At 43.8% G+C, this 12,981-nt stretch overlaps 1 protein-coding gene across 1 annotated transcript; it reads left to right on the forward strand.

Moving 5' to 3' along the window:
- The first annotated feature begins 685 nt into the window (after window positions 1-685).
- Window positions 686-9,248, forward strand: LOC139546551 (high-affinity choline transporter 1-like). Its single transcript, XM_071355056.1, has 9 exons — window positions 686-864; window positions 1,554-1,791; window positions 2,797-2,910; window positions 3,001-3,156; window positions 3,283-3,431; window positions 3,561-3,704; window positions 3,849-4,002; window positions 4,872-5,089; window positions 5,442-9,248. The coding sequence occupies exons 2-9, from the start codon at window positions 1,608-1,610 to the stop codon at window positions 6,093-6,095; spliced, it is 1,773 nt and encodes a 590-aa protein (XP_071211157.1). The 5' UTR covers window positions 686-864; window positions 1,554-1,607; the 3' UTR covers window positions 6,096-9,248.
- Window positions 9,249-12,981: the final 3,733 nt, after the last annotated feature.

The raw sequence follows: 12,981 nt of genomic DNA on the forward strand, positions 1-12,981 counted from the left end.
GATTGGATGGAAACGCCCTCAGACGCCCGCGCCTGTTTCCAAATTCCAGCACCATGGATAGCAACAGCAATCGCGACATTCTCCTCCAAATCCTTTATTGAGGAATGGCTAGCTGCCTATCCCGTATATTCACTGTAGCAATAACGAACCGCACACAGAGCTACTCACTGCACACGAAATTAGCCCAATGTTGGCGTAGGTGTATTGCCTAATTTATGCATTTTAAACATGTTTAATCTGACTGATTATCGTTCCAGTTGGGCAAATGGCTATAATGTCAGACGTTATCCTGCATAGGACGGCCCATGTTTCACCAGATTAATAAATAATATAATTGTTATACGCCAACACTGGATGTAGCAAGACAGAGGCCGTCTATCGGACATTCTAACCGCTCACTGTCTCAATATTCACACGCGTAAAAAGCATAGTGCTTCCATTTCGCCTCAATTGGCACCTGTGTGAACGTCAATCACCGCTAAATGAAACCTGGTGAGTTAACCATTCCAACCGGGTGTTTTATAAGACATCTTTCACCTGGGTGTGCGTCATGCCATTCCCAATTATATGCTATTTCTGTCCTTCCCTGGGAGACCTTCACTGGCTGCCTCTCCTCGTCTACACAACCTGTCAACCTTATTGATAAACAACCCCCCACCCCCTTTCCCTTTCAAGTCTTTCACAGCCTCTGACCCCCCCACCCCTCTTTCTCTCAGCCCCCAAACTGTGTATAAACCACACCGGGGAATTACGCACGGGTGGCGTGGATTACGTTGAGTTCTAACATTTTTCCTTCTCTGGAAAGTCAGTTGGACGCACTTTTAGAACCACCCGCCGACATACATTGAAGAGACAACTCTAAAGGTAGGAGAAACCCACTCTGTGCCCTGGATGGGGCACTACCTCGTTCTCCAAACAGTTGTCTTTACATGTATTTTGTTTCAGATGGTTTATTAATTAACTGTAGCCAAACTATGTCGACTCAGATTTAATTACATTACAGTAGAATAGCCATGAGCTGAAGTGCAGGTGTATGTGAAAGAGTGGCGGATCTTTGAAAGGAAGTCGATGTTACTGCTTTAGCAGCTCCCGAAAACCCTGCCTTCAGCAGGAATTATACCTGAAAGTGCTTCTTTGATTTTGTTGATGTGACAGAAAGAGACCCATCCGTTAGAATGTCTGGGATCTCTGCACTATATTTTTCTGTCTGGGCGCGCGCTCTGGGATGCGTTATGCGTATTTTACGCACATATCAAACCTTATTGTTTAACCCATAATCATTATTCGGTGTATTATGTACATGGTCAACTTGTTGTAAATCAAACAGTTCACAAAATCTTCAACAAGGGAGTATAAAAAGAGAGCCCACATGTCAAATAGTATTGTAAGCCTATACAATTTCAAATTATTATTAATCAGCCAATGAAGCAATAACACATTTAAAGCTGTTTGTTTTAAGAAGATACAGGTTTGATTGTGGGTCTGATGACTAGGCTTCTTCACGGGGAGTGGCTAGGTGGCTTCTGTTCTTCACCTCTCCATCCCTGGCACAGGTCTCAATGAAAAGCCGTTACTCGCACAAAGACTAATCACGGCAGTGGAAGAGGATGGCCGTCCACGCCGAGGGGATCGTGGCTATAGTGATCTTCTACTTGCTGATTCTGGGCGTGGGGATATGGGCCGCGTGGAAGAACAAGAACTCTGGGGTGTCGGAGGGCCAGGACCGCAGTGAAACCATCATGGTGGGCGGGAGGGACATTGGGTTGTTTGTCGGTGGATTCACTATGACCGGTGAGTTGTGACCTGGTTCAACTGCCTGGAGAGGCTGGGTTGGGGCATGGGGCTAATTCAGTTTTGAATTTAAAATATCTCATTGTTGTCTATACGGTTGTTTTGAAATCATGTATAAAATACTCTTCTTGCTAAATTGACTGAAATAAAAACTGAATTTACCCCAGCCCTGTTGTTGGAGAGGCATATAGTACCTTGTTTGCTCAAATATTTCCGCTGTCAACTTTAGATGGGGGAATTTAAATCAGTCATGTTCCTCACATGACGGAATGACAACTGACGTATAAAGACAGATGCCGCTGACTGTTTTTCCGGTGCTCAGTCAGACTAGCACCGGACTGGTTTTACCCACGTTCCCACCAATTGTTACAATAGGCACTGGCAAAAATCAAATACCTAAACATCGACGACGACAGCTGTTTCTATCGAATTGGAGAACAGAATATATTGACAGGCTATTTTAAATCCCCCTAGCATCATTGGCAGAATTAAAGCCCTGTTTTTGATGAGAGCAACATTAATTGACGCAAGAGTTCATGAAAGACCCAGAGCGTTTTCTAACTAATGTCTTTGATGCTATTTTAATAACAGACCCTGGAGTTACGGGCTTGTTTAGGAGCGAAAAGTCATCAATTATTTATTTTCCGCGAGTTAGAGAAATGCTCATGAAAATAATTGATCTACGTGAACTTTTTGATATTAACTCAGCATTTTATATGAATTAATTCGATTTATTAACGTGGCACAACATCTAGATTATTAACGCTCTGTGATGTATTGACTAAATATTAAACGTTACCAATATACCAAATATTATCAATATATTTGATTGTAAGACATTGATTGTACAATTTATTCGTACGTTGTGGCTCTAAAATGAAATCTATGGAAAACATAACATTATAAAAACAATTCAACCATGTCATATGTTTTGTTTGTGTGTGCAAGGCTAAATAATGTGTGTTACATATTTGTATCTTGAACTGTGATGACCCTCTCCTCCAGCTACATGGGTGGGCGGCGGCTACATCAACGGGACGGCGGAGTATGTCTACCTGCCTGACTTCGGCCTGGCCTGGGCACAGGCTCCCTTCGGATACGCCCTCAGTCTGGTAGTAGGTAAGAACATGATAAATTCATGTTCAACACTTTCTGTCGTCTACTTTAGTGACCGAAGTTCCTTAATGATGTGTCTCTCTCGTGCTCCAGGTGGCCTGTTCTTCGCCAAGCCCATGCGCTCCCGGGGATACGTCACCATGCTGGACCCGTTCCAGCAGATATACGGGAAGCGTATGGGGGGGCTGCTCTTCATTCCGGCGCTTATGGGGGAGATTTTCTGGTCCGCTGCCATCTTGTCAGCGCTGGGTAGGCCACAGTCTGAGAGTCAGGGTTGTGGACAATTCAATTTCAACATCATCAATTAAAATGAAAAATCTTCATGGAAAATGGCAGCTGATTGTGTATGTGTGCATGTCCATGTGTTTTGTCTAGGAGCTACTCTGAGTGTGATCGTGGACATTGACATCAACATGTCAGTGGTGATCTCAGCCCTAATAGCTATCTTCTACACCCTGGTGGGAGGGCTGTACTCTGTAGCCTACACTGACGTGGTCCAACTCTTCTGTATCTTCCTGGGACTGGTGAGTCCAACAGCACTGGAATTTGCCTGGGAAAATGTATTGATTTGCCAAGCTCCACAATCCGGAAGAAAGGCAATTCATCTTTATTTCATCTCTGTCTTTCTCTCGCTGTCTGTCTGTCTCTCTCAGTGGGTCAGTGTGCCATTTGCCCTGTCCAACCCAGCCGTGTCAAGCATCAGTGTGACAGCTAAAGAGGCTGTGTACCAGACACCCTGGCTGGGTAAGATAGACTCAGCAGACACCTGGATGTGGATCGACAACTTCTGTCTTCTGGTATATCATCAGTCATTATAATTATCAGCAAATTCTATTGACTATAATGTAATTATGGTTAGGTTTGGAGTATGTATTCACTATAAAGCTGTGTGTTGGTTTGTTTTGTATTGTGTGTATTGACTGTGGTGTTTCTGGCCCTAGATGTTGGGGGGGATACCGTGGCAGGTGTATTTTCAACGGGTTCTCTCTGCCTCTTCAGCTACCTACGCCCAGGTACTGTCCTTTATTGCTGCCGCAGGCTGCCTGGTCATGGCTGTCCCCTCCGTTCTCATAGGAGCTATAGGAGCCTCCACAGGTACACACACATGAACACACGCACACACACACACACACACACACACACACACACACACACACACACACACACACACACACACACACACACACACACACACACACACACACACACACACACACCCAGTCATGCACACACAAACACACACACAAACACTTCCTCATTGAGTTAATGAATGCACACATTATTTACTAAAGGAAAGTATGATACAAAAACACATCGTTCTCTATTAGCTTGTTCCCACAATGTAGTGCAGCTCAGATGTATAAACCAACAGGCAGGATACAGTGGGATGTAAACAACACCAGACTGCCCCTGTTATACAACACAGAGAAGAATTCATTAGGAGATGTGACTTCTGTGAATATTACATCAGAAGGAAGACTAATTAATTAGATTCTTCATCAAGTCATCGTTAATCAACAGATGTTTGTTGAGGTCCAGAGGAGAGAGGGAAGGGGGGAGGGAGAGAGAGTGAGAGAGAGAAAGAGAGAGCGCGAAAGAGATAGAGAGCGAGTGAGAGACGGACTGAGGGTATGACTGAGAGTAGGTGTCACGGACGAGTGAGGAGACGGGGAAGGGGAGAGTGGAAGAATGGAGGGGGAGATAAGGTACTCAGATATGTTCTGATGGACTGATGATTTATTCCTCTGTGGAGAGACATGCAGTCCCTGTCATCGCTGATTAAATGTTTACAATAGTGTCTTTATATGGCTTCTAAACTAGAGATATTACCTAACAGCCAGATTCAAACACATGTGCTGTACGGATTTGAGTACCCCTGGACATATACCTTTTATAAAGCCTGCCCATATACATTTTGGTCTAAAAGTATGTAAACTACTAGCTGTGACTGTTGTCTTTCCCAGACTGGAACCAGACTACATATGGGGCAATTCCTCCCAAAGAGAAGGACCAATCAGATATGATCCTGCCCATCGTGCTGCAGCACTTGTGCCCACCCTGGATCTCCTTCTTTGGTCTGGGAGCGGTGTCTGCTGCTGTGATGTCATCAGCTGACTCCTCCATTCTATCTGCCAGTTCCATGTTCGCCAGAAACATCTACCAGCTGGCCTTCAGACAATCTGTGAGTTCACACACCACACATATAGATGCAAAAATTCAACACTAAAGTGCTGTTTCTGTTTCTGAATATAATGCTTTTTCAGTAAATAATTCAGTCATAAAGATTCCAGGAAGGTTTTGTCCAGTGCTGGGGCCTTCTGTGAATAAGTCACAGCCAGATATTCAAATCTAATTATTCAATATGCTGGTTTGTGTCACAAACTAATATCTAACAGAAACTACACTGTTTTATGAAAAATGTTCATGCAGGTTATTTGTACATTAAACCGAAGAGAGATTAACGAAAATAGACATTTTCAGAAAATAGAAAAACTGAAACAGGCTTTTTCCTCCTTCTCCTTCCTCCCCAATAGGCGACAGACCGTGAGATCGTGTGGGTGATGCGTATCACCATCTTTGTGTTCGGCGCTCTTGCCACCGCCATGGCGTTGCTAACGGGGACCGTGTATGGCCTGTGGTACCTGAGCTCCGACCTGGTGTATGTTATCATCTTCCCCCAGCTGCTCAGCGTGCTCTTCATCAAGGGAACCAACACGTACGGCTCGGTGGCCGGCTATGTCTTCGGTCTGCTGCTGCGTATCGGGGGAGGAGAACCCTACCTCAAACTACCCCCCTTTATCTACTACCCCGGCTGGGTGCAACAGGAGAAGATCCACCACCTGACTGGAGACGTGGAGTACTTCATCCAGCAGCGCTTCCCCTTTAAAACGGTCTCCATGCTGGCCTCCTTCCTGGGTAACGTGGCCTTCTCCTACCTGCTCAAGTACCTGTTTGAGTCTGGGACTCTGTCTCATAAGTATGACTTCATGGATGCGGTGGTGTCCAAACACAGTAAGGAGATCATGGACAAGACCACGCTGGTCAGTAGTGACAACATCATCCTGTCGGAGATGGCGCCGGTCAAAACGCGCCTCAGCAACGCACTGGCCGGGACATTTACTAACACAGAGGCTCTCAGTGACGATGAGGAGTCCAGCCCCGAGTCCTTAAACAACGACCATGAGTAGAGACCAGGAAGTAGAGACCAGGAAGTAGAGACCAGGAAGTAGAGACCAGGAAGTAGAGACCAGGAAGTAAAGACCTGGACCAAGACCCAGAGCCAGACCTGGACCCAGAACCAAGTAGAGCCAAGGTCAGGGGTGGCCAGCCTTCCAGGAGAGATACCATCCTGCAGATCTTTGCTCCTGCTCTAACATACCTGATGTTATTAATCAGCTGCTCAACAGGATCTTAAACAGCTTAACCAGGTGTGCTATAGTAGAGCTGGAGAAAAAGCCTGCATGTCCCAATAGCTCTCCAACAGAAGGGTTAGCCAGCCCTGATATGGAGCCTTTACTGAGACCCAGAGCAGGTCTGTCTAGCCATCCAACCCCCTCGTGTTCTCATCATATCAACCACTGACTGACTCTCTGTAAATCAAACACCACCGCCATTTTAGTTTTCTGATTTCAGTGCCTGGTCATGGCTGTCCCCTCTGTCCTCATAGGATCCTCCACAGGTACACACACACACACACACACACACACACACACACACACACACACACACACACACACACACACACACACACACACACACACACACACACACACACACACACACAAACACTTCCTCATTGAGTTAATTAAACATTACAAGACGTTTTGTTCAAATATCCATGAATGCACACATTATTTACTAAAGGAAAGTATGATAAAAAACACATCGTTCTCTATTAGCTTATTCCCACAATGTAACTCAGCTCAGATGTATAAACCAACAGGCAGGATACAGTGGGATGTAAACAACACCAGACGGCTCCTGTCATACAGTACGGAGAAGAATTCATTAGGAGATGTGACTTCTGTGAATATTACATCAGAAAGAAGACTAATTAATTAGGTTGATCTGAAGATTCTTCATCAAAGTCATCGTTAATCGACAGCTGTTTGTTGAGGTCCAGAGGAGAGAGGGAAAGGGTCCATCTAGCCATCCAACCCCCTCGTGTTCTCATCATATCAACCACTGTCTGTAAAGCAAACACCACCGCCATTTTAGTTTTCGGTTTTCAGTGCTGCTACAGTAAATTGAGTTCATGTAAAGGTAAGTATAACTGATCTTGGTTAACCCAGAATTTAAATCTTACGTAATTTCAGCTGCGTGGTTAAATTCTGGGTCTATATGTGTTAGAAATTGAGAGTTTTCGGTTTGCGAAGCCAAAGCACACATGCGAAGCAGTAGAAGCGAAGCAGTTTAAGCACCGCCTTTTCCCTTTTCCTGATACATTCAAATAACCAGTGACGAAAACCCAAACACTGGAACTACTGCTGCTTGTTGTCCAATGCATCCAATCCCTTCACAAAAGATTCTATGGTTCACGCGCAGATATCTGTCCACAAGAGTTTACAGATAACTGTCTGTCTGTCTCACTAGGGAGGTCTGAGAGGGACGCCAGCCCAGAGGGTGATGAGAATAGTGCAATATTTAAGTGTGTGTCTGTGTGTTTGTGTGTTTGTGCGTTTGTGTGTGTTTGTGCAAATTCATTTCCATTAGGTATGTGTGTCGGAAGGTAATCTTTCAATTATTTCCTAGTTTACTTATAATTAATTCACTAATAGAGCAATAATGATTTTAGAGTCCATGCTGTACATAGACCTAGATATGAATATCAGTCATTCAAAACCGTTGATTGTTTTTTAATTATTGAGAACAAATAGATTTCAAGCTCTTTTTAAATTGTGCGCTCTTAATCCAATTTACACACAATCACCAGGTACAGGTTAAAATATTCAGTACTAACATTATTTTCATAGTAACTGGATTTGAACAGGGTTGAAAAGACAAACCCAAATTCTGTTCCATGTTGTCCATGTGCCAAAATGTTCCTCTCTGCAGGTGTAGAAGTTCAATACTGTGTTGTTGTGTTGGAGGGGAACGCTTGCTTTATTTCACAGTCCTATATCAGATTATAAGTGCCAGGTTTTACTGAGAAACTACAGTATGTGTTAGTAATATAGGTGAACAAGCCTTTAATGCTTTATTAATGGGTGTACTGATTGAAATTGGACCTAGCTGTGGCTTTAGGTAATCTGCTTCCTGAAATTACACCCTATTACCTACGTAGTGCACTACTTTTGGCCAGAGCCACATAAGGTTGGGTAGTGCACTAAAGTGTAGTGTATATAGGTAATAAGGTGCCATTTGAGAGTGGCCCCATGATGGTTTGTTCCCCTCTAAACTGTCATTGACTGCAGAGCGGCAGGGGGGCTTGTGGAGGCTGAGTTGTGATTGCCCCTCCAGGGATCGTATCAATAACCCGTTGGCAGGATCAATTAAATTCTGCTCTGTCCACTCTGTCCATCTGCCCTGAGGACATTTGATTAGTGTTTTTTAGCTGGTTATGAGCTGAGACAGGAAAATAACAGCACTGGTTGTTTTGGTGTCAGTGGTTGTAGTGATTGGAAGCAGAGCTGGTCCTATGCTGAGTGAATTAGCTACCTATCTGTTATCACAGTTATTACAGTTTGATGGGTGAACACTGAGGAAGGTCTGTTGACCAAAACGTTGGTCAGAGAAAACAATCAGAAAACTGATTGTGATGGAAATTACAGTTGTTACTTGATGTTGTTGAGTATTTCTGTTCTCTGGTTGACTCCTCTTACTGTATTTGCTGGTAAAGTCTGCTGGTGTTTACAGTCTTAAGTTATAGTTTGAATCTGTTGAATTATGGCCTTAATTTGGGTAGTATTGGGAGCTGGTCTGATGCTATTCTAAGTGTCAGAGTGGATTTGTGTGTCCAGGCAATCTGTACAAAATGTGGATGTAAAGTCTCCTCTCCTTCACCAAGGAGACTGACTCTGTGCTGTTTTATCTTTTATCACTGGAAAAAATATCATTGTTTAAACTAAAGAATAAGAAACATAATCATGTCAGTTGCTCGACTGGCTATACTAAATGTGCTTCTATGTTGTAAATGGCAATGTATATTTTTGTGTGATACATGTACTGTATATACCAACAAAGTCAGCATATGAACAAATGGAACATACTTTTTAATGCAACGTTAGAAATGATTTTGGTGAGGAGAAATAAAAGCTAAGAATTTATTTATTATTTATGCAGTGTCCATAAAAATGATGGTGATGAATATGTGAGGTAAATAAATTATATTATTTAGCTTATTGATCGTTTGTCTTTCATTCGTGTTATATATTACATACATACATATTACATTTGGAAAGTTGTCAGACCCCTTGTCTTTTTCCACATTTTGTTACGTTACAGCGTTATTCTAAAATGGATCAAATAGTTTTTTTCAATCTACACATAATACTCCATAATGACAAAGCAAAAACAAAAACGTAAATATCACATTTACATAAGTATTCAGACCCTTTACTCAGTACTTTGCTGATGCACCTTTGGCAGTGATTACAGCCTTGAGTCTTCTTGGGTATGGCGCTACAAGCTTGGCACACCTGTATTTGGGTAGTTTCTCCCATTCCTCTCTGCAGATCCTCTCAAGCTCTGTCAGGTTGGATGGGGAGCGTCTCTGAATAGCTATTTTTAGGTCTCTCCAGAGATGTTCGATCGGGTTCAAGTTCAGGCTTTGGCTGGGCCACTCAGGGACATTCAGAGACTTGTCCCGAAGCCACTCCTGCATTGTCTTGGCTGTTATTAGGGTGTTGTCCTGTTGGAAGGTGAACCTTCGCCCCAGTCTGAGGTCCTGAGCGCTCTGGAGCAGGTTTTCATCAAGGATCTCTCTGTAATTTGTTCCGTTCATCTTTCCCTCGATCCTGACAAGTCTCTCAGTCCCTGTCGCTGAAAAACATCCCCACAGCATGATGCTGCCACCACCATGCTTCACCGTAGGGATGGTGCCAGGTTTCCTCCAGACGTGACTCTTGGCATTCAGGCCAAAGAGTTTCATCTTGGTTTCATCAGACCAGAGAATCTTGTTTCTCATGGTCGGAAAGTCCTTTAGTTGCCTTTTGGCGAACTCCAAGCGGGCTGTCATGTGCCTTTTACTGAGGAGTGGCTTCCGTCTGGCCACTCTACCATAAATGCCTGATTGGTGGAGTGCTCCAGAGATGGTTGTCCTTCTGGAAGGTTCTCCCATCTCCACAGAGGAACTCTGGATCTCAGTCAGAGTGACCATTGGGTTCTTGGTCACCTCCCAAGTTCCTTCTCCCCCGATTGCTCAGTTTGGCTGGGCGGCCAGCTCTAGGAAGAGTCTTGGGGGTTCCAAACTTCTTCCATTTAAGAATTATGGAGGCCACTGTGTTCTTGGGGACCTTCAATGCTGCAGAATTTTTTGGTACCGTTCCCCAAATCTGTGCCTTGACACAACCCTGTCTCGGAGCTCTGCGGACAATTCCTTCAACCTCATGGCTTGGTTTTTGCTCTGACATGCACTGTCAACCTTATATAGACAGGTGTGTGCTTTTCCAAATCATGTCCAATCGATTGAATTTACCACAGATGGACTCCAATCCAGTTGTAGAGACATCTCAAGGATGATCAATGGAAACAGGATGCACCTGAGCTCAATTTCTAGTCTCATAGCAAAGGGTCTGGTTTATGTAAATAAGGTTTTCTAAAAACCTGTTTTCGCTTTGTCATTATGGGGTATTGTGTGTAGATTGCTGAGGAACATTTTTACTTAATCAATTTTAGAATAAGGCTGTAACATAACAAAATGTGGAAAAAGTCAATGGGTCTGAATACTTTCCGAATGCACTATATAATCAGTGTCGTGAGAGCTTTATCTGTACACAGCTAGTATAAAGAGAGTACTGACTGGCTGTTTCTATAGCTCTGGGTAGCGCAACGCTTTAAGCGAGACTAACTAACAATTTGATGCCCCATGGTCTTCCCTTTTCTCTCTAAACTATCTATTCGGCTCCAGTGAGTTCTTTTTATTCATAAGTTCCCTACCTCGGTGATCTCTGTTCAGGGCATCAAACCTACCCTTTAGTGAACAGTGAAAAGACAGACATACCTCAATCTGATTTCTCTGCTGATATGCCAATATACTGAGAGTGTGTGTGTGTGTGTGTGTGTTGGCAGGTTTGACAGCAGTGATGGTTATTGATTGATGACTCTCTCCAGAACCCCAGATTAAACACTCTACTGGTCAATCCCACACACATCTGACAGCCTGCCAAACTCACACACGCACACGCACACGCGCACACACATACACACTCGACAGCCTACTGTGATGCCAAACCAGATCATAAAGTACACTGACACACCTGACCTGGTCTGAATACAAGACCTCCTCCCATGCCCTGACCCTGTCTGACTCCTGATCCAGTTGACTCATTCATTTCATGAACGTTGGTTGGAGTATGAAATAGAGACAGACTGTGTGTTTGTTCTCCCCGCCACCCCTCGATCATGAACTCATCACAGAGGACTGGGAAACCCAAGGCCGCACCTTTCCGTCAGGATAATTAAACACAGAGACAGTGGGTGGTGAGTGTGTCTGATGGTGTGAGCTTGTGTGCATGTGTTGGTCTCAATGTAATGCTGGTGTTTGGGAAATACTGATAAACATTGGACTCCACTTCTCTTTACATACCATTCAGGCTAACATCACAGTGGTATTACTCACGCCTATGCATGCACCTAATGGACTAACACAATGTAATGACATTGGATATACATGCCATTATTCATTATAAATAATGTCATTATATATATCGTTAGTGTAAGTGTCGGAACAAGCTCTGTTGAGAAATATGATCTGTCTCCAGGTGACGAGCCTGAGATGGTTGTGATGTCATGTCACCTCATGATGTCACATCCCTTTACCACCTGAGCCTGTATCATTATCTCAATAAGGCTTGGGGCTAATCTGAAGTTGCACCCTATTCTGTTTAGTAGTGCATTAAAGACACATTCAGTCTTTCATGTTTCTTTCATTTACACTATCTGGTCCTCTGGATTAGTGACTCCCAACATGATTAATATGTTTGTTGTCACAATCCTCAGATTGAACTCCCAGACAGGCAACAGTGGCATGTGAGATTTCTCCTTCTTCTCTCTCTCTATCTCTCTCTCTCTCTCCCTATCCAACTCTCTCTTTACATCATGGAGAAGACTGCAGGCTGAGCCCCAGGCCTTGAGGTTCTCAATTTGTTCTCACTGAAGTTTCCTCCCTGTTTGAAGTAACAGAGAATTCCCTTTGAGTTGTCCCACACAATGTACCTCTCTCTCACAGACATTTACACACTTTATCTCTCTCTCTCACACACATGCACGCACACACACACACACACAAACAAACACACGCACACACACAGCCCTGCAGCACAGCTCATGACTTATTCTGTCTAATGGAGGAACTGTTTGTAAAGATGTGGTGGAAGCTCTGGTGTAAAAATCTTCCAATCACACACACACACACACACGTTTGATACACTCTTGGATACCACTCAAACCTATCTATTCCTCTTCTGGAATCATATAAATCTAATCAAATCATCATGTCTAGGACTCATTAGGAAGCCCTGGTGACAAGCCAAAGAGAGGAGTTGAGACAAGTTCAAAAGCATTTTACATCAAGCTCTTTGGATGCTGCCATTAATTGTATGACTTACAGGCTGACTACACCGCTCACGCTGCGTGGGCGAGCGTTGCAAAATAAATGTAGAAATCTATATCATCAATTATATCACCCACACTGCTCGCACGCGCCAACGAGCATCTGCGTTGCCAAGGGTTAAAATAGAATTCAGTTCTATTTCTGACGCAGATCTCACTGTAAATCCTGCCTCTCCCATCTCCTCATTGGTTTATAGAAGCAGGTACCCACGTGCCATCTCCTCATTGGTTATACCCACGTGGGTGACTGAAAGACAAAATAGGTTGGTGGCGGTAATGCACCTAATTTATGAAAGTTGCCAA

Source organism: Salvelinus alpinus, chromosome 20, assembly GCF_045679555.1.
Source record: "Salvelinus alpinus chromosome 20, SLU_Salpinus.1, whole genome shotgun sequence".
NCBI lineage: Eukaryota > Metazoa > Chordata > Actinopteri > Salmoniformes > Salmonidae > Salvelinus > Salvelinus alpinus.

Coding starts and splice junctions, on each gene's coding strand:
- LOC139546551 (XM_071355056.1), top strand. CDS start 1,608: ATGGCCGTCCACGCCGAGGGGATCGTGGCTATAGTGATCTTCTACTTG. Junction 3,157..3,282: donor TGCCATCTTGTCAGCGCTGG/GTAGGCCACAGT, acceptor TGTTTTGTCTAG/GAGCTACTCTGAGTGTGATC. Junction 3,432..3,560: donor TCTGTATCTTCCTGGGACTG/GTGAGTCCAACA, acceptor TGTCTCTCTCAG/TGGGTCAGTGTGCCATTTGC.